We start from the raw sequence: 25,784 nt of genomic DNA, 5'->3' as shown, positions 1-25,784 counted from the left end.
TATTGATTTGTTACTCTCCTATGAGTACATAGAAAATGTAGACTTAAAGATACATATGTGTATTTAAGCATTGAAATCACAAAAACCATTGGTTTAGGGCTACCTACATATGTAGATACACAGCACAAGGATCTAAATAATAATGTATTATACGAACATTATAAAAAATTACACAATTGAGGTTATTTAACAAAATAGATACACAAGGATGTAGATCTATTGTTCACTGTACATAGTCCAGGACTTCTTCAATAGTATGTAACTCCGTACTCCGTACAAATATCGGCATCCGGAGTTGTCCCTTACCTCCCCGAGACCGGATAAGTGACATTGCTCCCCGGTAGCCCGGACAATATCTTTCTCCGCTATGACTCGCCGATTGCGGATTTGCCATTTATAAAGCTTTCCCCAGAACTCTTCTTTTCTCTTTTTCACTTCAACTCTCCACTCATCTCCTCCCATACTTCACAATGGCTTCCCGTGGTCTTCCCCGTGCCCTCCGCCTCGCCCGCGTGGCCGCTCCTCGCTCGGTCCTCGCTTCGGCCCTTCCTCGCCCTGCCGTTGCTGCCGCCGCTGCTCTCCCCCGTGTCTCCTCGGTCGTTACCCCCGTCCGTGGTATCAAGACCATCGACTTCGCCGGTGTCAAGGAGGATGTCTACGAGCGTGCCGATTGGCCCCGTGAGAAGCTCCAGGAGTTCTTCAAGAACGATACTCTTGCCCTCATCGGTTACGGTTCCCAGGGTCACGGTCAGGGTCTCAACCTCCGTGACCAGGGCCTTAACGTCATTGTTGGTGTCCGCAAGGATGGTGCTTCCTGGAAGGAGGCCATCCAGGACGGCTGGGTCCCCGGCAAGAACCTGTTCGATGTCACCACCGCCATCGAGAAGGGTACCATCGTCATGAACCTCCTCTCTGATGCCGCTCAGTCCGAGACCTGGCCCACTATCAAGCCCCTCCTCACCAAGGGCAAGACCCTCTACTTCTCCCACGGTTTCTCCCCCGTCTTCAAGGACCTCACCAAGGTCGATGTCCCTAAGGACATTGATGTCATCCTCGTTGCCCCCAAGGGTTCCGGCCGTACCGTTCGCACTCTCTTCCGTGAGGGACGTGGTATCAACTCCTCCATTGCCGTCTTCCAGGACGTCACCGGTCAGGCCAAGGAGCGCGCCATCGCCATGGGTGTTGCCGTCGGCTCCGGTTACCTCTACGAGACCACCTTTGAAAAGGAGGTCTACTCTGACCTCTACGGTGAGCGTGGCTGCCTCATGGGTGGTATCCACGGTATGTTCCTCGCTCAGTACGAGGTCCTCCGTGAGCGTGGCCACTCCCCCTCCGAGGCCTTTAACGAGACCGTCGAGGAGGCCACCCAGTCCCTCTACCCCCTCATCGGTGGTAACGGTATGGACTGGATGTACGCTGCCTGCTCCACCACTGCCCGCCGTGGTGCCATTGACTGGTCCAGCCGCTTCAAGGACACCCTGAAGCCCGTCTTTAACGACCTTTACGACTCCGTCCACAACGGCACTGAGACCCAGCGCTCCCTCGACTACAACTCCCAGCCTGACTACCGCGAGAAGTACGAGAAGGAGATGCAGGAGATCCGGGACCTCGAGATCTGGCGCGCCGGAAAGGCCGTTCGCTCTCTGCGCCCCGAGAACCAGAAATAAATAATACCTTTATACCCGTGTGTGGGTTTTGAAAAATGATGATGTACTATGAACTGTTCTTTTTTGGGTTTCAGGTCGGAAATATTATTTGAGGCTTACATGCCATTCCCCAAATTGCCTTCTCCAATTTTTCAATTACTAGCTTGTAGTTTTGTGGCTTTTGAATCCCTGTATTTCCTGCAGGTAGCCGAGTCACCGTGCGCCTGACAAAAGTCCGGGGTATGTAAGAGTCATCGAACTCAACCCGTAACCATTTCACATTTTATCATCATCAGACCAAAATGACCTCGGCCGCTGTCGCAGCTCAATCACTCACCCCGGCCGCTGTTCAAGCTGCATTTGATCTTATCCAACCTCATGTGCACCGCACCCCGCTGCTGACCTGCAAAACGATCAATACCATCGCCTCAGCACCGCAATCCCCCGAGGCATTGGTCGGAACATCATTTGAAGGCCAGACACCTGCAAAGCCACGATTTAGATTCTTTTTTAAGTGCGAGAACTTCCAGCGAATCGGTGCCTTCAAAGCTCGAGGTGCTTTCCATGCCTTGCTACGACTGCTGGAGGAACGTGGGGAAGAAGTGAAACGGCGCGGGGTGATTACACACAGCTCAGGTATATCATCTCATATCACATTCGACATCTACATACTGACCAAATCTTCCTAGGAAACCATGCACAAGCCCTCGCACTCGCTGCCTCAACACTAGGCATCCCCGCTTACATCGTGATGCCCCGCATCAGCACACCATCCAAGATCGCAGGCACACAGTCTCATGGCGCGGAGGTGATCTTCAGCGGCTCAACAAGCGTAGAGCGCGAGGCCGTGGTAGCAGAGATCCAAGCAAAAACTGATGCCATCCTTGTGCCGCCTTATGATGACTTCAACATCATCTGCGGACAGGGTACAACGGCTCTAGAGCTAGAAGCTCAACACGCCGAACAAACTGGCTCCCGAGTCTTGGATGCAGTCATCACTCCCATTGGTGGAGGAGGTCTAAATTCCGGTGTGGCGACGTGGTTTTCCGATAAGCAGACGCGGGTATTTGGCGCAGAGCCCAGTTTCGAAGGCGCGGATGATTGTCGGCGCGGACTACAAGCCAAGAAGCGTGTTGAGGCGGTTGGAACTCTCACTATTGCAGATGGTCTTCGCACTCCTGTTGGACTGATCAATTGGGAGGTTATCTCCAATGATAAGAAGGTTGAGGGGGTGTTTGCTGTCACAGAAGAGCAGATCAAGGCGGCTATGCGGCTGGTTCTGGAGCGCATGAAGGTTGTAGTTGAACCTAGTGCTGTTGTTGGACTGGCTGTTTGTCTCTTTGATGAAGACTTCCGCCGCAGGGTTGAACAGGAGGGCGGAGAACGTGGTTGGGATGTTGGGGTTGTGTTCAGCGGCGGTAACACGACTGTTGAGGCAATTGCCAAGCTCTTTACGTAGAAATGGTGTACATGGAAATATTGTCGTGATTATAGACTGTACATAGATGGTTCAATCATCGGGACTGTTTATCTCAACACCTGATTCGCGCACGTAAAATGAGAAGCTTCCTCCATTACTCGCCTCGATAGCTTCCACTATACGGCGAGGCCATTCATCGCGTCCCCATGCATTCACCCACGCAGAGATCTTGCCTTGTTGAACCACACGCTGTCGTGAAGGAGCATCTTTAACCGCCACCTGAGGTGCCATACTAGGCGGAAAGGGACGAACAGTAGACCGATGGACAATCAAACGCAGTGTGGGCAAAGTACCCCAAGGCGCAGGAAGCGCCGGTCTCAGCGACGGCGTCCGAGTCTGAGATTGGTCATACAAGCCAGGGCCAGCAGCTCGGCCACCAGAAATAGTCGACGTGTAAACAATTGCACATTGAAACTGACTTTGCAGTCGCTTCAGCTCCTTGGCTAGCTCAGCATAAAGATCTGCCAAGTAGAAGCGCTGCTTTTGCTCGCGCTCATGATCGACGTCTTCTCGGAGGCGTCCAATCTCCTCTGTTCGGGCTACTTCATCGCGCAGCCGGTCTTGCCAAATAAATGCAGTGACACTGTCAATGGCGATCATTTGCAGGGGGCGTGAGGCAGAGCGGTGCCGCGAGAGATCGAAGAGATAGGATTCTAGAGAATGTAGTGTGGCTAGAAGAGCGGAGGAGGATTGAGGACGAAGGACATGGACATGTTGGAGGGAAGAGCCGAGCAATGACTCAGTGTTATAATCTGACAGCGGTGCTTTCTGTTCTTCGGCATTGGTATTCGATAGCCCTCGCTGTTGCATGATACCTCGAGCCACGACTCGCAGTCTTTCGGCATCGAATCGATCATCGGTGTCTATGAAAATCGCAGCAGCCTCATGGCCACCCACTGCGAATTCACCCCATTTTCGTGGTAGAATAGCAAGTGCAGTCAGGTAGTACAGCAGTTGCGACTTTCCCGAAGATGACAAGCTGCTCGAAACCTCCACTATCGGGGTCGCTCGTTTCTTCATACCATCAGTGTCTGAGAAAATCGGGCTAGCAGCTAGACCGATATTATCGTGCGTTATGTTTATTTCATTGGGCCTCTGAAGATCCTGGTCCAGCAATTCACTCTGCAGAAGCATCTCCTCATCTGCAGTATCTTGAGATTCTTCGAGCTGATCCTGGTCGGAAATTCTGCGGTCTTGATATTGCCCATCGTTCAAACCACTTGACACCGATGTCTTCGGTGCGAACACTTCAAGCAATGCATCCAGTGCAGGTACACCTATGGAATGCGCATCCTTGTTGACATAATCAGGATAGAATTTGATCAAATCAGAAAGAAGCTGATTAAAATTAGTTCAAAATCTATTGAGAAGAAGACGAGAGGGTACCTCATCCAGGCCTTCCTGGTGCACATCGTTCAGCGATCTCTCACCGAGATTGGCAGCCATAGTATGAAATGGCCTTCATGGATCTGGCATCATAAAATTATCGATCGCATATAGAAATGTTTGCGACAGCCCTAGAGAGGGTTGTTGGTGAATAACATGTAGGTGGTACCTCCGGGGTGCGGAAAGAATCGCGCGGCCGAGCTTCCGCAGAACTTCAATTTGACTGCCACAACTCCCAACACCACCTCTCCAAACCTTCAATCGTGATCTTTCGAATTGATCATAACAATGGCGCCTCTTGTCCCCGTATTCTCCACCGAATCCCTCCCCGAACGTGTCAATACCGTGCGCCGCAACTTCCAAGACAAACGTCGCAAAGGCCACCAAGTGGACCTGAAGGACTGTCAGCTACTTGAGATGACACAATATTCCTGCAACCCACCTCAAGAGGGAGTTCCAGAAGCTGGAAGGGTAGTGTGCAAGCCCATAGTGCGGTTGTTCCGACGGTGAGTCGAGTCGAGTCGAGTCGTTGAAGCATCTGCTGAGTGTCTATAGCTGCGCCGGAGGGTTAATGGTCGAAACGACAACCTGGGAATCACTCAGATTGGCAGAGGAAGCAAAACAGAAGCAGGGAAAAATTACACAGGCAACACAGTAAGGGAACTTTCTTTTGCAGCATTGGGCGGCGTTGGTATGATTACAATTATCAGGTTTCATGAATAATTTACCATTTGATTAATGCTTGTAACTGCCATGGGGTATCTCCTGAGGTCATCTCCTGAACGTAAACACAAGCGCCAGCCCCGAAAAAAAATAACGCCGATAGGCCCTATACCTTCGTAATTTACATGCCAGTCGTCAACTCCACTGGCTCAGCACTAGAAGCAGGCTTGGGAGTATTCTCTTCCGTTCGTCGCGCATTTGAAGCTGCTCGGCGCCACAAATCTCGTTCACAATTGACAATAGGTCCCAATTCCATGTTCCACGAGAGCTTGAGCCGGGCCTTGGTGTCCGCATCCGCCGTTCCCGAGTCAATCTCCATCGCCGAATTAATCAACCCGGCTGATGAGCCGTAGGAATCTTTGCCAAGCTTCTTAGCCAGTCCCTTCGTTGTCTTTTCGAACATGGTCTCCATGCTGTCCATCCTCCGACCCCAAAGTTTCCTATCGCGACCTGACGCGCTGGTTTGGTTATCGCGGAATGCGGCGCTAGCCAACTTGCGCAAAGCCTCTTCACCGTGTCTTCCATCTTCGGCCGCACGCTCACGAATTTTGCGCGGATCGCCATCTCGTTCAACGAAGACCGCCGTGGCGGAATAAGTGTGTTTGCTAGGAAAGCTGGGAAGATGTGTCGGTATGTAAGCGCGAGTTGCACGGTCGTCCTCACTGCTCAGCGCCGTGAGGAATGGTAAAGTCTTCGTAATCTCATTCTCTGGTGGAGGCGATGGTAGTAATGAAGGAACGGGTGCATTTGATGATGTAGGTTCGAGGAGAGGAAGAAGTTTGTGAGGCTGGATACGTGAACGCTTCAAAGCATGTTCGAAATCTTGCGGAATAGGTTGAGTACGGCGTGATGATAGCATAGATTGGCGGATGAATGTGGAGACTCGAAGCATGTCTAATGGAGCGGATCCGGTCAGTTCGAGCTTCAAATCGATGCGTTCTAAAACATACACTCCTCTGTAGCGCTGCAGATACTTGACAGCGCAGCTGGCTCAGCCACGTCAAAGCCCGTATCTTTCAATGTCTGACCCACGACCCGAGTCAACAATTGGCTGATATGGGCTTCATCTTGTACAGCTGGCTCGGCCGTGGACGGCAGCAGCACAGGCGCTTGCAAACAGTGGTGGTGATGGTAGTGACGTTTCAAACGCTTCGGCTCATTATGGTCTTGTGACGAGGCAGGTCGTTTGATTTGGTTGCCCGATGTCGCCATGGCCATGATATTGATCTGAGGGAAGAGTCGAGGAGCTCTCCATGTTGACCTCGATTTATCGGTCACGTGGGCGGTGAGTCCGAACTGCAATGAATCTATATTCAGTGAATAATGGCTTTGAAAGATAAATGACATCTTTAGATGTCAATGGGTATGTTCATTCTGGGAAAATATTTTGCCTTTCTCAGCGATATGGCTGATCTATTGATACCTTAGTGCTTCATAGCCATGCGTGGATGACTGTTGAACAGAGTCTGACCTAATACTTGACCTTATCCTTGGTAGAGAAGATAATTCACTAGCTCCTAAAAGACAAAATGATCGTATATTATATGAATATCCCTATTAGACATTGATCTACATGTACTTTATCGAAATTAACAATAATCAGTCAACATGTTGAAAGTGCAGGTGTCCACGAACATGCCACCAATAGATTGACCAATCCGGCGGTTCGCTTAGTCCGCTCCGAAAGCTTCAACTTCACCTCACAAACTAGACTTCCTTCCACCCCCCTCTCCTCTCCGCACCAACGTCCGAGGCAGGTTCTAGTCTGTCCGCAAATCACTTAGCTTTATTTCGAGCATCGATTGACGCTACGCATTCGTCACAATGCCCGCCGCTATTCCCCCCATCACCGGCGTACGTGCCCCTTCCGTTATACGCCGGATTGACCCGAACGGGTCGATCAGGTCAATTCGGTGGTTCGCAATGATTTACTAACATTATTTCTTCTCTATAGATGCTCCGCCGTGGTCTCGTTCTGGACCTGAGCACCGCTTTCGGTGAGTTATGATCCGGAGTCGAGTGGCATGATCGAACGCCAATCAGATATCGCGGTCTCTCGGGAGCGACCGAGTATAAGATAGACAACGCGAACATGACTGGAAGGAAATCTTCAAGGAAATCAGCTACTAATCAGCTCCTACAGGTTTCGGTACTACCTTCGGCTACCTTTGGTGGTACGGTAAGTAAAACGTCTCGGATAGCGCACGATCGGTGACTCGAAATCTGACCATTCTCCCTCCTACAGGCTACCACCTCCCCCGCGTGCGTGAGCGCGACACCTACTACGCCCGCCTCGAGGCTGAGCGTGCCTCCCAGCGGGGTTAAATCGGTCCTGACCGATGACCCTCGATCGTCTCCTTCTCGCCCGTTCGGCGCCAGCTCTTTTCTTTGTCAAAGCGTTCTCTAGAAATCGCCTATGGGGACACAGTTCTCGACGTGAACCATCGGGCTTGGTTGAATCGACGGGTCGTGTACGAATGGGTTAGACTTGAGATCGATTGTACATATAAGCCTGACAACCAACTGTTTTGATTTTTGGACTTCCATTTCCTCTCCCGGAATACGATCAATAACCCACATGATAGAGCAAGCGATATCTTCTACTCTCGCGTCATAACAGCCGATCACTCACTATGCGCTTGATTTGCTAAGCGAATTGTATCTATTTTGTTGAAACGCTAATTACGCCGGATATATGTACGTAGAAACACCAGCGCGCCTCATGAAATCGCCGAACCATGCCTCCGCCATGTGTAAGCCATAGATCATCATTCCATATCGGCGTGAGTGACGCACGTCGCCGTAGGGAAAGGGCGAGATATGGAGAAGGGAACCGATAAATCTTCAAATAAAAGACCTGTGATTCATCGTAGTACCCGATCAAAGTGTATTCCTCGGACGGACCCGCCGGCCATAGAGCTGCGCACGTTCTTCTTGAAGTTATCGCGGGTGGCGCGGAGATCTTCCGCAGCATCCTTATTAAGAGGGTCTGAGGCATTTGGCTCGAGGAAAAGGAACTGAATAGCAAACGAGTCAGTTTCATGGAAAAAGCAAGATTACCCATGCGACAAGCACGCTCCACCTACCTGCATGCCGACGATAACGGCGTTGAGGTTCAGAACCGGCTTCCAGTCCTCCCGGAGAATGTTCAAGCACACATTTCCTTCCAGATCAATATTAGGATGATAGATCTTCTGCGTGCATTTGACCTTCGGTGGATCGTGGGGGAAGTTCTGGTTCACGACGAAAGAGAAGTTGAACACACCACCCTTGTACATTCCCTCGTCTGGCTCGATAGACAAAGTGAAGTTGAGGATGTCATCGGGGTTGGGGAAGGTCATTTTCATCGTGCTCCCGAGGGTGAGTTCTTGCAAGTCTAGTATAGAAGATAACGTATTAGGCATGAGTTTCGCGGGTTTCAATAGCAACAGAAGTACTATCTACTGCGAGTGGCTTACCTCGTTGGACTCGGAGCTGCGCCGCAGTGACCTTCTTCTTCTTCTTGCCTGCAGCACCTTCTGCATTTTCAGCCTCCTGCTGCTTTTGTTTCTATAGAGATTTTAGTACCAATATCATAGCTGCCACATCCAAATATCCCTCACCATAGACCAGATTTTCAACATTTTGGCTTCGATCACCACCCCGCTTGGTGGCACGAGCGGTTTTTGTAAGGATTGAGGAAATTACTAGGAGCCAATATGATTGCCGTAAATATCAAGCGAGAGGATTAACGGAGAATCAAAGGCTGAGTCAAGTGGAGGGGGAAGTTAGGTGCTTGCGGGGGTCTCAGATCAGCAATCGCCCTTTATCGCCCGGTGGCTCCGCCTTGTGAGCCTAAAATTCGCCATGCATCGTATATGTACAACTCCATCTACGACTACCTTTTTAAATGTTAAAATAACAATAGCTTCGAATATAGTTGATAATTTGAGTAATCATAGCGCCCCGAATGCTATCCCAGTGCATGGCTATCCGAACAAAAAAAAAGATCAAGGTGAAAAGGTCAGGTTAACCCCAGATACATACTGGCTGGCATTGCAAAATGAAGAGAACAGGAATTGGGCATCTTTAGGTAGAATACATATCACGGTATGGGGAAAAGAAAGGAAACATTGACATTGAGACAAAGGGTCATGAAGCAGAAAGAAATTTTGGCTTGTTCGCGAAACTACCGGCGAGCGAAACAGCATTTGATACCAGTGCGACCCAAGAACCAACAGCAGCCGATGAAACGGAACAGGGCCACGGCGGCATTAGACCATAGAAGAGCCTGGAAGAAACGGGTTGTGCGGTTGGTGGCCGTATTCTAGAATTTTATTAGTCAAGGTCTTGTAAATACATGCACAGGTGGTAAAACTCACGGTGAAGCCGAACTTGTCGACAGACTCGCTGGTAATGCAGACAGCCAAGAAGGCGTTGCTGAAAATCCACAAAGTGACGAGACGGGTACGGAAACTCTTGTAAGAATCCTCCAGACTCTTCTCATCGTGTTCGACAGGGGCAACGAATGGAGTAAGGGCTCGCTTGACGGTTGCCTCGAACTGACTATCAATATCGGCCTGAGGCTTGTCGATTTCTTCTATTACTGCTTCTTTACTGCCCTCGTCCTTGGTGGTGGTAGCTGACGGCAGAGCATCGGCCTTGTCGGATCCCTTGGTACCCCATGAGACATCGTGCCAGTTGCTGAAGGCATATACGTTGAGGATGTTGATGTAGGACGATTGAACGACCATGTAGGCAGGGAAAGAGGTAAACATGTGCCATGGGTCCGCGTACATGAACGAGGCAACGAAGTACAGACCGAAAGTGGCAGCCAGGGCAATGATAATGATACCAGCGCCTGAAGATGAGAAGAAGGATTTGACGAATTCGCCCACGCCTTTGTTGGTGACGAAATCCATGGGTGCACCACCACTGAACGCGCGAACAACCAGATAGATCGAATCGACCACAATGTACAGCTGAATGATACCGAAGACGACGAAAGAAGCGAGGTATGAGAACTTGGAGCCTTTGGGTCTGTTACCCAGAGCGAGGATGAATTGCAACAATACGAAAGCCAGGTACCCATACTTCACAATGGTGTTGATGATTGGCGTGGCAGTCGCTCCGAAGGGAAAGGCAGTGTTTTTGTTGTTGTCGCTGGGGGTACCAACCAAGTCAATAATGACAGTAGTGGTAAGCCAGTAGGAAGCGAGCGAGAACCAGGTGAGGAAGGTGTTGAAGACGTTGTACAACATCTGAATGTGAAGGAAGAACATGCGTACAATGTTGTGGCCACTCTTGTACATACGACCGAAGTGCATCAAAGAGTAGATACCAGCAGCGAAGGAACCGTTGAGCCAGCGACGACGCTGGGAGATGAACTCGGGAGCTCCTTCGGGCACATCAGTCTCGCCCTTAGAGGCTTTGACATATGACAAGTGCCACTTCGAGCCAGCCTTGGCGACCAGCTCGAAGCAAAGAATTCGATCCTCGGCCAAGAACATGTTCTTCTTGAAAATGTTCATACCTTCGATACCCTTCTTACCAAGCTGCTTGGACAGAGTATGGTCACCGTGGAAATATTGTTCCAGCGGGCGACCCATGATAGCACGGAATCGATAGGCCGAGAAGGCACCGGGCAAGACACTAACATAACCGAACGAACTCTCGAGAGGCTTGTCCAAAATGTTACTGATCTTATACTCGAAGTTCTGAGCAGCCACCAGAGGGTTGATCAGATTGCGCCAACCCTTACCCAACATAGCGTGAATTTCACCACAGGCGCCACCAAGATCCTTATCGTTGTAGAAGGCCTCCCAGAGGTACAACAAAGACTTCGGGCCGGGTTTCGTACCAGCATCCAGAAGGATACAAATCTCGGGGTTCAAGATCCGTCCAAAGGCGTTAAACAACCAGCGATGCGAGTTGATCTTTTTGCTGTTCTTCTGTTTCAAACAAAACATCATTTGCACCGGGGGAAGTGTGCTGGGGCCATCGTCAGTCGGACGAATCAGCTGCTGGCTGGGCGTGACAGAGAGCTGAGTCGTGTATTCGAACTGACAGTGTGTTAGTCTCCTGTAACAGGTGCGATTTCTCCTTCAAATCACTCACAATATGCGCGATGGTCTCCTTTCCATCAACGTCACGCTTCATGACTCCATCCTGGTATACACCCACCGTCGCAAGGACATCCAAAGTGTCCTTATCACAGGGGTCAATACCGTCGAAAACGAGCGCCACAACAATCTTCTGCCACGCCGGGCCACCCTTGTTCCAAAACTCGGACTTCTTCAGGTTGACAATATCACGGATATTTTGCATAACACCATGCAAAGTACGCGCTGTAAGATTCTTGTCTTCGTTGTAGTAAGTGATCGCGATCAGCAACTCTGTGTGACGGTTGTACATGGCGGGGCGCAGGTTGTATCCATTGTGGAGGGTGAATTCGTTAGGATCACATGTAGCTGCGGTGTCTGTAGAAAGCGAAAGCTCGTTAGTCTCTCTTCTATTTCAAATGCAAGTTTCTCGTAAGGGCCACACGTACATCGCATGTGAGTAAATTCCTCGGTTCCGCCCTCCACATCGTTGCGGTACTTGGCCTGAATGGCATTTTGGATGGCACTGGGCACGGGATAGTCCACACTCAAGACTGAACCTTGCACCAGCTTGACCTTTCTGGTAGCATATCGGCGCAGACCACCGCCGGCACCACCACCACCACCTGCAGCACCTCCAGGCGCCTGTCGCTGGCGCCAGGCCTCAGTGGAGGAAGTCTCACTGCGGGCGTAGGGTGAAGCGACTCGGCCAGGGACACCAAAAGCGGCTGCAGGACTCTCATCTCCAGCTGAGTAGACGGAACCAGCGTTGTAGGGATCGTGGTAAGAAGGCGAGGTATCCGCAGCGTAAGTCTCGGTCAAACTGTATCCGGAAGCAGGACGCTGGGGAGAAACACCACGAGAGTGATGGTCATCGAAGGGAGTCGCAAAGGGACCCTGGTGTTGGGACAGCAATCCACGCGCAGCGTCTTCATCTTCACGGTACTAATAAATACGGAAAACCCCCCGGATCAGCTCCAACTCGATCACGCGTTTTTACTGCCATTTCCTCACGTACCTGGGAGCCAGGGACATCCTGGAGACGATGAGAGTCGTGAGGATCGTGCACATCGTCGTAGTTTGGCGAATGCCCGCCAGTGCCTTGGTAGGCCATGTCTGCGTATTTAATAAGGGATCAAAGCTAAGTCGAGAGGGGTATCAGTTTTGCAGAGTGAAGATAATAATTTAAGCCACCTGGGCTGTAAGGTCAGTCCCTTGAAGAGGATCCAAAAAGAGGTTACCAAGGGAGAACAAAGAAGAAAGAGGGAAGGGGAATGGGAAAAAGGAGGATTAAAGTGAGACTAGGAGTCAAAAATAGACTGTCTCTAGCCCCGTCCTGGTTTAGTTTCGACTTTCTCAGCCTTTTCCTTTTGTTATTTTTTTATTGTTTTTTTCTTTTCTCCGTACTAGTCTATTTCTTCTTATTTTAATTATTTAATTCTATATGGCCAACCCGTCAACTATTGTTTAACAAACTGTGATATTTTGAAGTACATTTTGTTTGTCTGTTAAATTGTAGTAACAAAGTATGGGGTCAGGGACCCAAGGACCCTGATACCCTTGAAAGTCCCTAGAAGTCCCTTTCTTTTAACAAAATACGTCCATATTCCCAAATTCCTACTTGATTTCATTTTTTTACTTTGTGATCCCCTTTCTTTTTGACAACTCAAGTAGCTCTGTTTTTAATTTTTAGGTACTCCAGCTTTTATCCACTTACTCTTTCTGGGGCTTGATTGACACACTAGGAGACCTGAACTCAATAAGCAGACTCCACAGCTGAAACATTCGGTGAATAGGGTCTATAATCACTTTTAATTATTGTATAGGGTATATACCATCTAGTTAATCAAAGATTACACACGTTGTATATCCTTGTACATTGTATCCAATGGAGCACATTCTTCAACATCAAAACAATAGCTCGCAATACCATTGGAAGGCTTAAAGCTCCGCTGTCTAGGGGATCTCCGGTATGCTTGGTTCCTACTTCACCAAATTGCTATGCATTGTCTAGAGGTACTCCTGATACTACATTGGCTACATCTGTACATATGTAGTTTATGTGTTGAGTTCTACGTGTAAAATGGGAAAGTTTTGAGAGTCCTACTTCACCGTGTTTGATTTTATATCCTTCATTTTCCATGCAAGCATGCTATATATACTCCGTACTGATGATGATCTCAGACATTACCGAGAACCGTTTAGCGTACTAAATTTGGTTTAAGGCGAGAAAGAAGACAGATTAACACATACAGTTCAGTCTCATAATCAATTCCACACTTGGCTGCAGATACTAGTCACATTTTGCCTTCAAGGTCATAGCAATTTCCCCCTCTCATTCCCTTCAGCTCGCTCATTCCGCTTTCCCCCTAAAGAAATAAAGTGTGAGCCAATCATTGGCACCCACATGGACGGCTATACCCGATCAGGGGAGGTTAGAGATTGATTGTCCGCTAACCTAATTAGGATGGATTAGCAGCCAAACCGTTACAAACACCACAAACATCAACAGATCAAGCAAACACCATAAATTATGCAAACAGTGTAAACAATGCAAATAATTCCTAAATTAACGCCAAGGTCGTAATCTTGGAAAATCATTAATCCACACTCAGAAGAGTCCAGACTTCCATTACGATTCGTAGTCCACCTTACAATCCACTTGTAGTCCACTCACACCTCACTTCATGTAAGGCGAACACGGGATGAAACAGATGGTGATATTAAAGGCAATCTCATCTCAATTCTTTCAATTGAAATTTTTGGTTTTTACCTCTAAATCCCACACGATTCTCATTATTTAACCATACAACTATACTCAATCACCACTACGTACAGTATAAGTCCCAATTGTTTTACCTGACTATACATACTATCTGTACCCCGTATCTTACCCGTGGAACCAACCAGTCAAAAGGCTGTGCCTGGACTTCCCGTCTGACTTTGGCCCCCCCGTTCTCTCTCCTCTTTGTCGCTCTCCTTCCTTTACAACATTGAATCTCTCGACACATCTACTTTTTTTATTCTCACCCATGATCTATTGATCGGTGGTACTTTTGATACGCGTCGGGTCAACGTCATTCTCTTGATTCCCGATGACCGCTTAACTTTTCCATCCTCATACACACTCGTTTCCCACGGATTGGCTTTTATGATCTACTACTCTTTTACGCTCACGACTTGACGCCGATTGAGCATTACACACTCTTTTCTTTGTTTACATCCTTGCCGTTGACCGGCCTTGTTCATATCAACACATTATCCCTCCTGTCTTTTCATATTTACTCATCATGCTTCTCGACCCCATCGATTCCGCTTTCTCACCCGCCCGCTCCATCTTCAAGCGCTGCATTACATGTGATACCTCATCTCCCGCCTGTCCCTCATGTCCAGATGGCACAACATGTACCATGAGACTGCAGACCTGCGATGAATGCGCTACAACAAAGTGTATCTCCACAGGAGGCTCCCAACCATCAAACTCCGGGGGTAGTGACACAGGCGCCATTGCCGGTGGTGTCATTGGTGGTGTGGCAGCCATCGCCCTCATCGTCTTTTTGATCTGGTGGTTCGTCATCCGTAAGAAGCGCCTGGAGCGCGAGGAAGCGGAGAAAAATGGCTCGTTCGCCGCCGTTCGCAGTGAACGCCAATCCATCGCCTCCACAGTCTTGACCCGTGCTTCTAACGTTATTCAAATCGCCTACATTCCCGGTGTCACCAATCGCTCCCCGCCAGAGACCCCGGCCTCCCTCGTGCCCCCGGTTCCCCCTCTTCCCGGTGCGACCCCCGACCAACACTTCTTCATGCCAGGTGACCTGCGTGACTCTTCATGGACCACCACTACCGGCCACCAGAGCATCTCACCCACCTTGCGCAGCAGTGTTGCGACCACAATTTACCGCAACGACGCCATTGTCAGTGCGATCCCCGCCCAGCAGATCCAGCGTTCTCGCGCCGCCGTGGTTAGCATTCACAATGGAAGCGGCGGACAACATGCCCCTGGCGATGACTCCCCAGTCGCAGTCACAATCACTCCTGCAGACGCACCTGCCGTTCCAGCCATCACCCCAGCGCAACTAGCGCGCGCCGAAGCCGTCAAAGGCAACAGTTCCTGTGTGGCACGCAGTGTAATCGCCAAGCCAGTCATGGTCCGAGGTCCATCACTCAAGAAGAAAGAGGCCAAACCCGGGCCTGTCGACCGAATCGAAGAGGTCTCTGAACACAGTAAAAGTAACAATACCAGTCGAGCGGTATCTGCCACCAGTGGACAATTCAACCACAACATCTCCACATTCGACGGCTCCTCATCAGACGAGGAAGATGACACATACCCCCCCTCAACAGCCAACCTGGAGACAGGATCATCGCATCGCTACACAAATCGATCATCAGGCTTAAGCGACGGACGAAACTCCACCCGGACACCACCCGCCCGTGTAGATAGTCCGTTCTCGGACGCTAACGAGGTGAAATGAATGCGGCCTTTGTTTTTTTGATTTTCACTTATCGCGTTTCGATTCTTTGTACGTATGGAGCCCGTTGGCTTGTTTTGTACCTTTTGATATCTTCGGTGCCTTGTACAGCGAGTTTTTTTGGCACTGGATTCTGGAATTGTACTCTCTTTCATTCTGGAATCACTTTGGACAATGTAAGAGTGGATTACTGTCTAGGTTCACTTTGTTTAGGCACTACTGCATAATTGTAATTTGCTAGGGCAAGCTCTTGGAGAAATATGTATTTTCGGCCTCGGACTTGTGCAGTGATGTGTGTCGACCTAAATTCTTACCTAGCTACTTAGTTGTCTACCACGATATGTCGAAACACCCTGCCCGTAACCTTTAATATATAATATCAGTGTTCGTAAACAAAAGATACGCATATATAAATAGATAGTTTACAGGTGCACAACATGAATGATTGGCCTCTTCCCTGCAAGAATAACATGTCACATCTAGTAAATGTAAGCTTCAATATATATCGCTAACAACAATCGTATATAAGTTCACCTACATCTATACATACCTAAATTCAAATTTTCATAGTCATTCACCTGAGCAGCAATCAACCCTCCCAGCTCATTGGGATCAGTATGAAAAAGCTGCCCACTATGATTCTCCAGGGCTCCAAAAAGGGGCTCTCATCAAAACCATTAGCATTATGAAGATTCGCTAATTGCCTAGCAAGCTTCACATCCCCCCGAGGCCATCAACCAAAGCCCAATGATACCTTCTATGCTGCCTGAGGATATAGACTGGTAAAATAGTCATGACCTGATGTGCTATGTCGAAGTCATAATCACGATTATTGATATCAATGACGGTGAAGCTTCGTTCGCTCCATACGTCTAGGACGAGGAAAAGGATGGGAGAATCGTTGCTGTGAATAGAGAAAACATATAGAGAATATGCAGAGGCAAATTGGAGATTCGAATGTGCATACAAGGTTGTAAGATCATCCCTGCCTCCTTGGTGCACAAGTCATCCAATGAGACCTCGGGAACTATGCGATCTTGCATACTCGCATATATACAGAGAGAAAAAGTCAGCCCAACCTCTTCAGACCAAGGAACCGTGGAATAACAATCCGCTATGTGTTTATAAAGGGTATATACATCCAAACAGCCGCTCTAATTCTCCTCCAATCCCATCCCACGCCCAATCTTGCGAATTAAAGCCCTCTTAAGCAGCGCCTCACGAGCAAGACTGCGCGTATGCTTGGACCAAGAATCAACGCCAATGATGCCCTTCACCAAAGCAGCCTGCAAAGCGTAAAGAGCCTGCTGGATTCCCTGCTCTTCAGCAACAAGATCATACAACTGTTTACCCACAATTGTCGGTGCCACAAGAACATCGTCAATTGGCGGCAAATCAGGAGGGGCATCGGCGATAGTAGCATCGGCACGATGTATCGACTGCTGAAGAACAGCGGTGTTGGATTGAAGAGTAGCATGGAGGGAATTGAGGGCGGAGACTTCGCCCTGGAGGGTTGCTAAGGCGGAGTGAAGAGATCTAGATTGCGAGACGAGGGATTGAACTGCTATGTCTGACTGGGCGGCGTTGACTCGGAGGGATTCCGCTAGAGAGTGCGAGACTGCTCGCAAAAGTGTGTCCTTCTCTGGATTGGGAGGGATTGGAGGGGCTGGGCCTGAAATTGAGGGTAACTCGACTTCAAATGGAGATGTGAGCAGATCAGGAGTCTCAGTCTTGGGGGTCTCAGTCTTGGGGGCTGGTGCTTGTGCTGGGGGTGGACGTGAGTAGTTGGATGGGTAGGGTGAATGCTGGGGGTATGGAGGATTGGGGAGCGGCTGTTGAGACTGGTTTTGAGCGGGCTGGGGTTGAGCCGATGGTTGCTGTTGACCGGGGAATTGCGGCTGTGGAGGGATCGCTGCTCCATTTCTATAATATGACTGGCCCTGGGGTGATGTTGACTGGCTCTGGGGTGGTTGGGAGAGTGGGCTGCTTATCGGGCCTCCAATATGACCCAAGGGTGCATAATACTGCGGCGCGTGGGTGTTCTGGGCTGAAAGTGGTGAATTGGGTATGGATGCATGGCGGAGGCCTTGCTCTTTGGGTGGGAGCGGAGGCCGTTGGGGAGACCGATGTTGATCAGCCACAGTTGACTGCGGTCGATTCTCGCTCGTACCTGGCTTCGGCGGAGGTGGAGGCGGGAGCTGACTTGTAGATTGAAGAGGGATCTGAGTCTGCGAAGAGCCAACACCGGGTGGAAGAGGAGGCAATGGCGGCGGAGTTAGGGCATGGGCATGTTCCGGCCGAGACTGGGATTGTGGCATTTGTTGCCTGTACCGAACAGGTGGCTCCTTTGCAAAGACATCCTGAAGGATAGAGAGAAGGTCGGCAATTGTAGATCTCTGGGAGTGTATGTTAGCGGTCGGCCGAGCATAGTTTCCGACAAATACTCACATCCCACGCTTCAGCCCAATGCGCCAGATAATGATGGTACACCTGTCCCTCTAATGTCACATGTTGTCCAACTCGAACTGTCATCTCTTGCGTCGGGGTCACATAGGCGATTGGTGGCTCGCGTGGGTATGTATTGGGGATCCAAAGCGCAATGGGAAATCGGTATGTTGTCCCTCGGAAGTTAACAGGCAACGTGCCCACAAGGTGGAGGAGGAGGGCCGAGAAACCTGTTTCATAGGCTGAAAATGTTAGAGCAGAAGAGTAAGGATTGTTCCAATGGAAGCCTAGTGCTCACTGTATACATCTGTCCGAGGGGAGAGCGAGGGGTATTGAGAGAGCGCGTTGGCAACATCGTGGTAGGCTCTATTTGGGTCGTGGTATGTCTGTTGTGGATCATAGTGATCCTATAGGAATTAATTTAGTAGAAAAAAATAGTGATTTACAACATACCTTGGTCAAGACACTGTAGAGCCAGTTCAGTGTCCTCTGAGGAACGGCCATGGTGAATGATGAGGTTGAGTCGCGATCCTCCGCACCTTTTCCCCGCAACTTCTCTTGGCTTGGACTGCTAACAGCTACGTGCATCTACAGCTACAGCTACAGCTACATCTATATTTGATTCTCTGTTCTCCATTATCTATTCAATGAAACACATCGAATGAATAACGATAATTGATTCTTCCATCTCTGAGTCAAAATCATAATGTGATTTTCTCTAGGACAATGACAGGTCCACTGCAACTTGATCAACTCGTTATCATCTCAAAGAGCTGCTTCCCCGAAACGGAAGAAGCGGAGCTACTTCACAAGAAAAGAACAATTAGAAGTTGAGCTAGAAGATGCAATGCGAAAATGTCAGCCCCGGAGAGACCGTCAGGGGCCCAGACACAGACCAAGCCTCGAGGCGAGAAACAGCCCACACGATGTACGGTACGAGTTAAAGACACCAGGGATATCAGAGACAACATGTCTCGTAAGACCTGGAACTTTCCGGACTTCTGAAGAGATGTCATCTCGAGAAGCCATGACATACTTGAATGCGATTTGGCCATACGTGGTGGGATTCGCCTGGGACCATCCAAGTCGAAGACAAAGAAACCACAAACCTTAGTGCACTCGAATTTTTCAACTGATCCAATGATCCAAAAGAATTGAAGCCTCTTCCGGTGATCTTCTGCGAGCCTGATGCACATTGCCGAATTCTAATAATGGACACCCCTTTGTCTTTCTCTTAATATTGTTCTCGCATTCCCTTAGCATTGTTCCCTAATCTTTCATTCTCCATTTCCAACCATTTGCCATTTTGCGCTATGCGATACTTACAATGTCGGATCTCCATAATGATTTGGATGTCTTCTTGTCCTTTTGTTCTTGCATTGTCTGTCTCGGCTTCGATGAATCCAACCATTCACCCTGATTCTCTATATTCTCTATATTCGGATTCAGAACCATCTATATCTTCGACCTTGTCGTGCATATCCTTGAAATCTCGATGTGACCCGATATCCAACTTCTTTAGTTCATCATTTCATTTGTGCTCATCATGGCGACATCTTCAGTGCTACCGTTCGACCCATACACTCAAAATGTCACGATAAGATTACAAGATGGCAGTCCGCTCGAGGTGCCAATGGAGCAACTAAACATCTTCGTGCAGTACAATGTGCGGGTGTGCATCAACTACGGCTGTCAGTTCGGGGCATCTCTGACATTGCTGGTCATCCTCGTACTTCTGACCCATGCCGACAAGCGGAGCTCAGCGGTATTCGTCTTGAACGGCCTAGCGCTCTTCTTCAACACACTCCGCCTACTTTTCCAGCTCACGCACTTCGAAACCGACTTTGAGAAAGTATACCAATACTTCTCCGGGGACTACTCGTCCGTGCCAACAAGCGCATACGCCATTTCTATCCTGTCGGTTATTTTCCTGTCTATTGCCATCGTCTGTATTGAAATATCACTGGTACTTCAGCTGCATGTGGTGTGCTCTACACTACGTCGTCGATACAGACGACCGCTTCTAGTATTCTCCATTCTGGTCGCTATGGTGCCAATTGCATTCCGATTCATGTTCATGGTCGTAAACTGCAAATTGATCATCTCACTCGACTACATGGGATCGCTTTGGTGGGTGGAAAGCGCAACCAACGTCAGCCTCACGGTCAGCATCTGCTTCTTCTGCGTGGTGTTTGTCGTCAAGCTCGGCTTCGCCATCCGACAACGCCGCCAACTTGGAGTCCGCGAATTCGGTCCAATGAAAGTCATCTTCGTCATGGGCTGCCAGACAATGATTGCCCCAGCCATCTTCTCAATTGCACAGTACTACATCATCGTCCCAGAACTCAATTCTAATGTCGTGACGCTCGTCGTGATCTCACTCCCACTATCGTCGATCTGGGCCGGCGCAGCCCTCGAGAAATCGCGACGTCTGAATACTCGTGAACACAATCGACGCAACTTCTGGCGCTCTCTGGCTGGAGGTGCGGACAGTCCAACTACTACTACATCCAAGGACAGCCCGACGAGTCTTTCGTCTATGGGTGCTGCGCAAACGCTTTGCTATTCGGATCACATTGCCACAGCCAAGGGCTCGCCTACTTCGCGGGACAGCGATGCGTTCTATGGAATTGCGGTTGAGCATGATATTTCTGTCGACCGGATTCAGAAGAAACGTTCATTGGTGTGAGGGTGTTTCCTTCGCCAAATGAACAGGGTTTATATGGCCAAATTCCAAAAACTATGGTTTCAGTTCGCTTCCAAGGACAGGATTTGGCAGATTAATTTGCACGTACCTTTTTGCTCTTTGCTTCGCTTTTTTCTATCTTTATTTCTCCTTTTTCTATTCTTCCTTGCTGGGTCTGCTATTACGGTATTTTTTTTTTTGATATCGAGTTGCAAATGCACATTTTCAACAAAGTGATATCTCAACTCCATTTCTTGGTATAGCTGTTGTTACGGTGGGCTCTGAATGATTCAGACCCATTTCATATCATAAAAGAATGACTCGATTTAGCTTCGAGCTAGCTAGCAGCTCTATTTCTCGTTTATCATTGACTCATGATCACGTCGGGGTCTCGCTCTGTCATGAGAGCCAAGCTGGCCGAGAGCAAAGGAAAACAGTTGAGAAAATCGAACAATAGAAATCCAGTGGACATGAATTGCCAACATTGAAGAATTGCCAGGGATAAGCTGACCAAGTGCAGCAAGAGCGAAATTCACCATTTAGAAACAAAAAAAAAATATGTACAAAACGCTCTATGTATAGAATCATATCTGCGCCACAGCAAACAAACCAATAGCCAAACGTTAATAATATCCAATGCTAATTCAATTGCACATAGTTGGCTAGAAAGAATGTCAGCAGTGTACTACATCAAGCACAGATGCAAAACTTACCCGGAAATTGGCCCTCCCGACCTGCGATTCGCCCTGACCACCATTCATTGGTGTTCTCGGTGCGCTGGACAATTTCAATGACATCTCCAGCCGAGAATCCAAGGTCACCGTGCGCTTGAGCTTCGTAATCATATAGCGCGGTAACAGTCTCCACAGGCTTGTTACTGAGGTGCGAAGGCTTCGCCCTGGGAGGAGGCGGGGCAGGCTTGCTCTTAGCCGCGGAAGAGAAACTGCCCGTTGGACTGGGGCTGATACCAGTAGAGGAGTAAGGGGGAGGAGGGTTATCATCGGTAGCGGTGGAGCTGGCACGGTTGCGGCCGAAAGAGCCTTTCTCGCTCTTTTCCTTGCCGAGGGGATTCAGTTTCGAGCTGGAACGACCAAGACCCTTGGTTTTGAAGTGGACGATGGTGAGAGCCTCGGCCTGGTCTTGAATATTGCCGCGCTTCTGTTCAAAGGCTTCTTCGACGTCGAGTTGCAGATTGAAGTAGTTGATGTTCATGCCCTGCATGCGGTCGTGAAGGGTGTAGAAGACGTTGAGTTGCATATAGTAGAAGGACTGGAAGAGTGGACGAATGAACTCCGCCTCGAGAGCGAAAAGCTTAGGCAGTTCTTCTTTCAGCAAGTCATTGTAATAGTTGTATTCCTGGGTTGCCGTCTCCGCATCGTTCTCAGCCTTGTATAGGGCCTTTTCATCCTTGAGCGATTTTTCCTTCTTGTCCTGCAACTTTTTCAGTGTATCGTTGCGACGATCAAAGTCCAACCTCTTATGGTCACGCTTGACGGCAACCTTGCGAATGACCTTGATAACCTCGAGCAACTGGTCCGCGGGACTGATAATGCGACTGTCGATCATCTCCAGCTCTGGAGCGAGCGCCTCCTGCAGCTCTCGGACGATCACTTCATATTCCTCACAGGCCTGAATACCCTCTGCGTTTCCTTCAAACTGGTAAGAGTTAGGATCGGATGCGCGACCGGAGATAGGCTTGTAGATTTCGGCGATAGCTTTGGAGAATTCGATCTGGTGGCTCAACATGCCTACGAACGCGCACACGGTTAGTATAGAGCGCGGGTATGGGGTATTGGGGATTTTCATACCGTTGATAGCAGTGAAGTATTTCTGAGATTCATCGTGTAGTTTCTTTGTCTCTTTCTCGAGTTCATCGAAGCGGCGTTCGGCATCGGTATAGACAGCGTCCTGGGTGGTTTCACCAATATTGAACTTGGCTTTGATCTGCTGTGGCGCACGCGCAATGCTCTTCTGGAAGCCTTTGAAACTCATGTCGGAAGCTCCGGAAGCTTCGGAAGCTTCGTAAGTTGAAGATGTAGAAGAACAAGAAGAATAAGAGATGAGAGAAAGAGAGTAAGAAGAAGTAACTGCCAAGGCGGGGGAATGGGCTTTTCCAATACCCAACTTTCCCGATCTTCAACTATGACATAAGACTTGGAACCAAATACGACGATAAGTTGTGTGGCTGTACCCTTTTTTATACTATTTTGCACTATAAATCTACTTTACAATATACATATGTCGATTTTTGTGGCGCAGGATCTCCAAAGTCAGGCACCAGCATTTGTTAGTGAATTATCTACCAACTACTCCGTACAGGGTGAGATCAATGTCTTAGGCAACCCCTTTCAAACAATGTGGGCCAGGGCTGACCGATCTTACCTCTATCCAGGGCTGATCCTTTCACGGTAAGCCTTACCCGAGAGTTATGAGAGCCGTTCATCAAAGAATTCATTCCAATCATTTATAATTGAGCGCGTCATCATACACTTAATGTGTGGAGAGGCACCTGACTTAATAGATGAAACGTATGAAGATGTATATGGAATTGCAGAGGTTTCAAGTTCAGATAATCACAGAGCATCAAAGTACAAATGTTTGAAAAAAAAGAAGTAAGTCAACATGAATAACTTCACTTTTACTGTAGTAGACATAGTAGACATAGTAGACATAGTAGACATTAGTTGTAGACACGGAGTCCGCAAGTGCGCAGTCATAGAGCTCGACTTATTTCCGCTTCGGATAAACCCAATCTGGAATACCCCGAGATCTTTAGTCATTTGAGGAGAACGATAACAAAAAGTCGGGGTCAGCTTTTCTTTCTTCATCCCACTTTCATGGTATCGTGGCATCTATCATCTTCATAATGACAAGTGCTGCTCCTGCTGCTTGGAGACAGGCTTCGGCCTTCTCTAAGCGTCTTTCAACCTATCGTTACCGCGCTCCGAGAGTACTCGCCACTGGCTTGCGCGCCCGGTCCTATGTCACCGAAACCAAAGTCGGCCAGGCCCAGGTCAATGTTGATGCTGCAATCAAGGAGGAACAAAAGTCGTTCATGAAGCAGGCTGGTGTGGCCCCTAGCGGTGTTAACCTGCCCGGTTCGGCGACTTCCGGCGATACTGCAATGAGCCCAACGGCCGGCATTCTGAAGCAGGCCACCGTCATGGACCAGGGCACGCGGCCCATCTATCTCGATATGCAAGCTACTACACCCCTCGATCCCCGAGTTCTCGATAAGATGCTACCTTATCTCACCGGTATCTACGGCAACCCGCACTCACGCACACACGCTTACGGTTGGGAGTCGGAGAAGGGTGTTGAGGAGGCTCGCGAGCACATCGCTAAGTTGATCGGGGCCGACCCCAAGGAGATTATCTTCACAAGTGGTGCGACAGAGAGTAACAACATGAGTTTGAAGGGTGTGGCGCGATTCTTTGGTCGCTCCGGAAAGAAGAACCACATTATCACCACTCAAACTGAGCACAAGTGTGTTCTGGACAGCTGCCGACACTTGCAGGATGAAGGATTCGAGGTCACCTACTTGCCCGTTCAGAGCAACGGTCTGATCCGCATGTCTGATCTGGAGGCCGCTATGCGCCCGGAAACTTGCATTGTCAGTGTCATGGCTGTCAACAATGAGATTGGTGTGATTCAGCCTATGGAGGAGATTGGTCGTCTCTGCCGGTCTAAGAAGGTCTTCTTCCACACCGACGGTGCGCAGGCTGTCGGAAAAATCCCATTGGATGTCAACAAGCTGAACATTGATTTGATGTCGATTTCCAGCCACAAGATCTATGGTCCTAAGGGCATTGGTGCTTGCTTTGTGCGCCGTCGCCCACGTGTTCGTCTTGACCCTCTTATCACCGGTGGCGGACAGGAGAGAGGTCTGCGCAGTGGAACTTTGGCTCCGCATTTGATCGTGGGCTTCGGTGAGGCTTGCCGTCTTGCCACTACAGATATGGAGGTAAGATATTCCCTTCCGAAATGATCCTTCGCACTTTCATTGCCAAGAGGATTAGACACTGTGAAAACATCTTTGGAGATGCTTGAGTGGTAGCTCCATGTCTAAAGGACATGGTACTCAGCATCCATGATGTCCATCGCAGGGGTAATGAATTGGCGGATAAACTTAAAATACTGCCCTGTCTATAAGCAAACACATGCTAACCGGTCCCATCAAATAGTATGACACCAAGCACATCGAGCGCTTGTCGAAGCGCCTGAGCGAGGGACTCCTTGCCATGGAACACACCACACTGAACGGTGACCCAAAGGCCCACTACCCCGGCTGCGTGAACATCTCATTCGCCTACATTGAAGGAGAATCCCTCCTGATGGCCCTGAAGGATATCGCCCTATCATCCGGCAGCGCCTGCACGTCCGCCTCACTGGAGCCCAGCTACGTGCTCCGCGCCCTGGGTAGCAGTGACGAGAGCGCCCACAGCAGTATCCGCTTTGGAATTGGACGATTCACCTCCGACGAGGAAATCGACTACGTTCTCAAGGCTGTCCAGGCCCGTGTGTCTTTCCTGCGTGAGCTGAGCCCGCTTTGGGAGTTGGTGCAGGAGGGTATTGACCTCAACACCATTGAGTGGAGCCAGCATTGATTTTTCATTAATCTCAAAAAGCCCGTTTGGGACGGCGTTGATGTGTAAAACCATGGATTTTGTACAGACTGAGAATAATCAACTCACAATTTAACTACTTCTCTCTACTTCAGCTCTGTATACTATGTGTGTTGGTTCGTTATATTGAGTTGGAAATGACCTGAGTGTACTCTGTGTTTCACGTAGCATGGATGCTCCATCCTTGTATCTATGCCCTTTTTGAGGATACTAAACCGAGTAAATTGGCAATGAATCTGCG

General features: G+C 49.1%; 13 protein-coding genes across 13 annotated transcripts; 7 read left to right on the top strand and 6 right to left on the bottom strand.

The window, feature by feature from the left end:
* Positions 1-470: 470 nt before the first annotated feature.
* Positions 471-1,667, top strand: N7529_009198 (Ketol-acid reductoisomerase; the record flags this gene model as incomplete). Its single annotated transcript, XM_057244725.1, has 1 exon — positions 471-1,667. One exon carries the CDS (start codon positions 471-473, stop codon positions 1,665-1,667), a length of 1,197 nt encoding a protein of 398 aa, XP_057096263.1.
* Positions 1,668-1,948: 281 nt separating this feature from the next.
* On the top strand, positions 1,949-3,105 carry N7529_009197 (threonine/serine dehydratase; the record flags this gene model as incomplete). Its single annotated transcript, XM_057244724.1, has 2 exons — positions 1,949-2,282; positions 2,336-3,105. 2 exons carry the CDS (start codon positions 1,949-1,951, stop codon positions 3,103-3,105), a joined length of 1,104 nt encoding a protein of 367 aa, XP_057096262.1.
* Positions 3,106-3,156: 51 nt separating this feature from the next.
* Positions 3,157-4,572, bottom strand: N7529_009196 (putative Rad51 family DNA repair protein; the record flags this gene model as incomplete). Its single annotated transcript, XM_057244723.1, has 2 exons — positions 3,157-4,464; positions 4,513-4,572. The coding sequence occupies 2 exons, from the start codon at positions 4,570-4,572 to the stop codon at positions 3,157-3,159; spliced, it is 1,368 nt and encodes a 455-aa protein (XP_057096261.1).
* Positions 4,573-4,800: 228 nt separating this feature from the next.
* Positions 4,801-5,164, top strand: N7529_009195 (uncharacterized protein; the record flags this gene model as incomplete). The annotated part of the gene is made up of 2 exons (XM_057244722.1): positions 4,801-5,018; positions 5,068-5,164. Coding segments are annotated over 2 exons (315 nt in total), but the record flags the coding sequence as incomplete, so codon positions are not given.
* A 192-nt stretch (positions 5,165-5,356) lies between these two features.
* On the bottom strand, positions 5,357-6,453 carry N7529_009194 (TBP-associated factor 8 family protein; the record flags this gene model as incomplete). Its single annotated transcript, XM_057244721.1, has 2 exons — positions 5,357-6,129; positions 6,186-6,453. The coding sequence occupies 2 exons, from the start codon at positions 6,451-6,453 to the stop codon at positions 5,357-5,359; spliced, it is 1,041 nt and encodes a 346-aa protein (XP_057096259.1).
* Positions 6,454-7,050: 597 nt separating this feature from the next.
* Positions 7,051-7,564, top strand: N7529_009193 (cytochrome c oxidase subunit VIIa). The gene is made up of 4 exons (XM_057244720.1): positions 7,051-7,089; positions 7,190-7,232; positions 7,379-7,414; positions 7,481-7,564. The coding sequence occupies exons 1-4, from the start codon at positions 7,060-7,062 to the stop codon at positions 7,558-7,560; spliced, it is 189 nt and encodes a 62-aa protein (XP_057096258.1). The 5' UTR covers positions 7,051-7,059; the 3' UTR covers positions 7,561-7,564.
* A 515-nt stretch (positions 7,565-8,079) lies between these two features.
* Positions 8,080-8,858, bottom strand: N7529_009192 (NEDD8-conjugating protein UBC12; the record flags this gene model as incomplete). The annotated part of the gene is made up of 5 exons (XM_057244719.1): positions 8,080-8,092; positions 8,140-8,252; positions 8,322-8,611; positions 8,694-8,784; positions 8,838-8,858. 5 exons carry the CDS (start codon positions 8,856-8,858, stop codon positions 8,080-8,082), a joined length of 528 nt encoding a protein of 175 aa, XP_057096257.1.
* A 545-nt stretch (positions 8,859-9,403) lies between these two features.
* On the bottom strand, positions 9,404-12,429 carry chsG (chitin synthase class III; the record flags this gene model as incomplete). Its single annotated transcript, XM_057244718.1, has 5 exons — positions 9,404-9,541; positions 9,597-11,276; positions 11,332-11,693; positions 11,765-12,260; positions 12,334-12,429. 5 exons carry the CDS (start codon positions 12,427-12,429, stop codon positions 9,404-9,406), a joined length of 2,772 nt encoding a protein of 923 aa, XP_057096256.1.
* Positions 12,430-14,605: 2,176 nt separating this feature from the next.
* Positions 14,606-15,790, top strand: N7529_009190 (uncharacterized protein; the record flags this gene model as incomplete). Its single annotated transcript, XM_057244717.1, has 1 exon — positions 14,606-15,790. The coding sequence occupies one exon, from the start codon at positions 14,606-14,608 to the stop codon at positions 15,788-15,790; it is 1,185 nt and encodes a 394-aa protein (XP_057096255.1).
* A 1,151-nt stretch (positions 15,791-16,941) lies between these two features.
* Positions 16,942-18,736, bottom strand: N7529_009189 (uncharacterized protein; the record flags this gene model as incomplete). Its single annotated transcript, XM_057244716.1, has 4 exons — positions 16,942-18,183; positions 18,236-18,474; positions 18,531-18,639; positions 18,686-18,736. The coding sequence occupies 4 exons, from the start codon at positions 18,734-18,736 to the stop codon at positions 16,942-16,944; spliced, it is 1,641 nt and encodes a 546-aa protein (XP_057096254.1).
* Positions 18,737-19,778: 1,042 nt separating this feature from the next.
* On the top strand, positions 19,779-20,921 carry preB (alpha-factor pheromone receptor STE2; the record flags this gene model as incomplete). The annotated part of the gene is made up of 1 exon (XM_057244715.1): positions 19,779-20,921. One exon carries the CDS (start codon positions 19,779-19,781, stop codon positions 20,919-20,921), a length of 1,143 nt encoding a protein of 380 aa, XP_057096253.1.
* A 636-nt stretch (positions 20,922-21,557) lies between these two features.
* N7529_009187 (amphiphysin) lies at positions 21,558-22,910 on the bottom strand (the record flags this gene model as incomplete). Its single annotated transcript, XM_057244714.1, has 3 exons — positions 21,558-21,580; positions 21,632-22,666; positions 22,727-22,910. The coding sequence occupies 3 exons, from the start codon at positions 22,908-22,910 to the stop codon at positions 21,558-21,560; spliced, it is 1,242 nt and encodes a 413-aa protein (XP_057096252.1).
* Positions 22,911-23,784: 874 nt separating this feature from the next.
* Positions 23,785-25,525, top strand: N7529_009186 (IscS subfamily cysteine desulfurase; the record flags this gene model as incomplete). The annotated part of the gene is made up of 2 exons (XM_057244713.1): positions 23,785-24,882; positions 25,103-25,525. 2 exons carry the CDS (start codon positions 23,785-23,787, stop codon positions 25,523-25,525), a joined length of 1,521 nt encoding a protein of 506 aa, XP_057096251.1.
* Positions 25,526-25,784: the final 259 nt, after the last annotated feature.

This window comes from Penicillium soppii (assembly GCF_028829465.1).
Source record: "Penicillium soppii strain IBT 18220 chromosome Unknown utg000006l, whole genome shotgun sequence".
In the NCBI taxonomy this organism is placed as follows: domain Eukaryota; kingdom Fungi; phylum Ascomycota; class Eurotiomycetes; order Eurotiales; family Aspergillaceae; genus Penicillium; species Penicillium soppii.
This window is presented reverse-complemented; position numbering and strand designations above follow the sequence as displayed.

Bases quoted from the DNA above. Each gene is read 5' to 3' on its own strand.
- N7529_009193 (XM_057244720.1), top strand. From the start codon at position 7,060: ATGCCCGCCGCTATTCCCCCCATCACCGGC. The intron at 7,233-7,378 runs GTGAGTTATGAT...CAGCTCCTACAG, and splicing joins GGACCTGAGCACCGCTTTCG to GTTTCGGTACTACCTTCGGC. The intron at 7,415-7,480 runs GTAAGTAAAACG...TCCCTCCTACAG, and splicing joins CGGCTACCTTTGGTGGTACG to GCTACCACCTCCCCCGCGTG.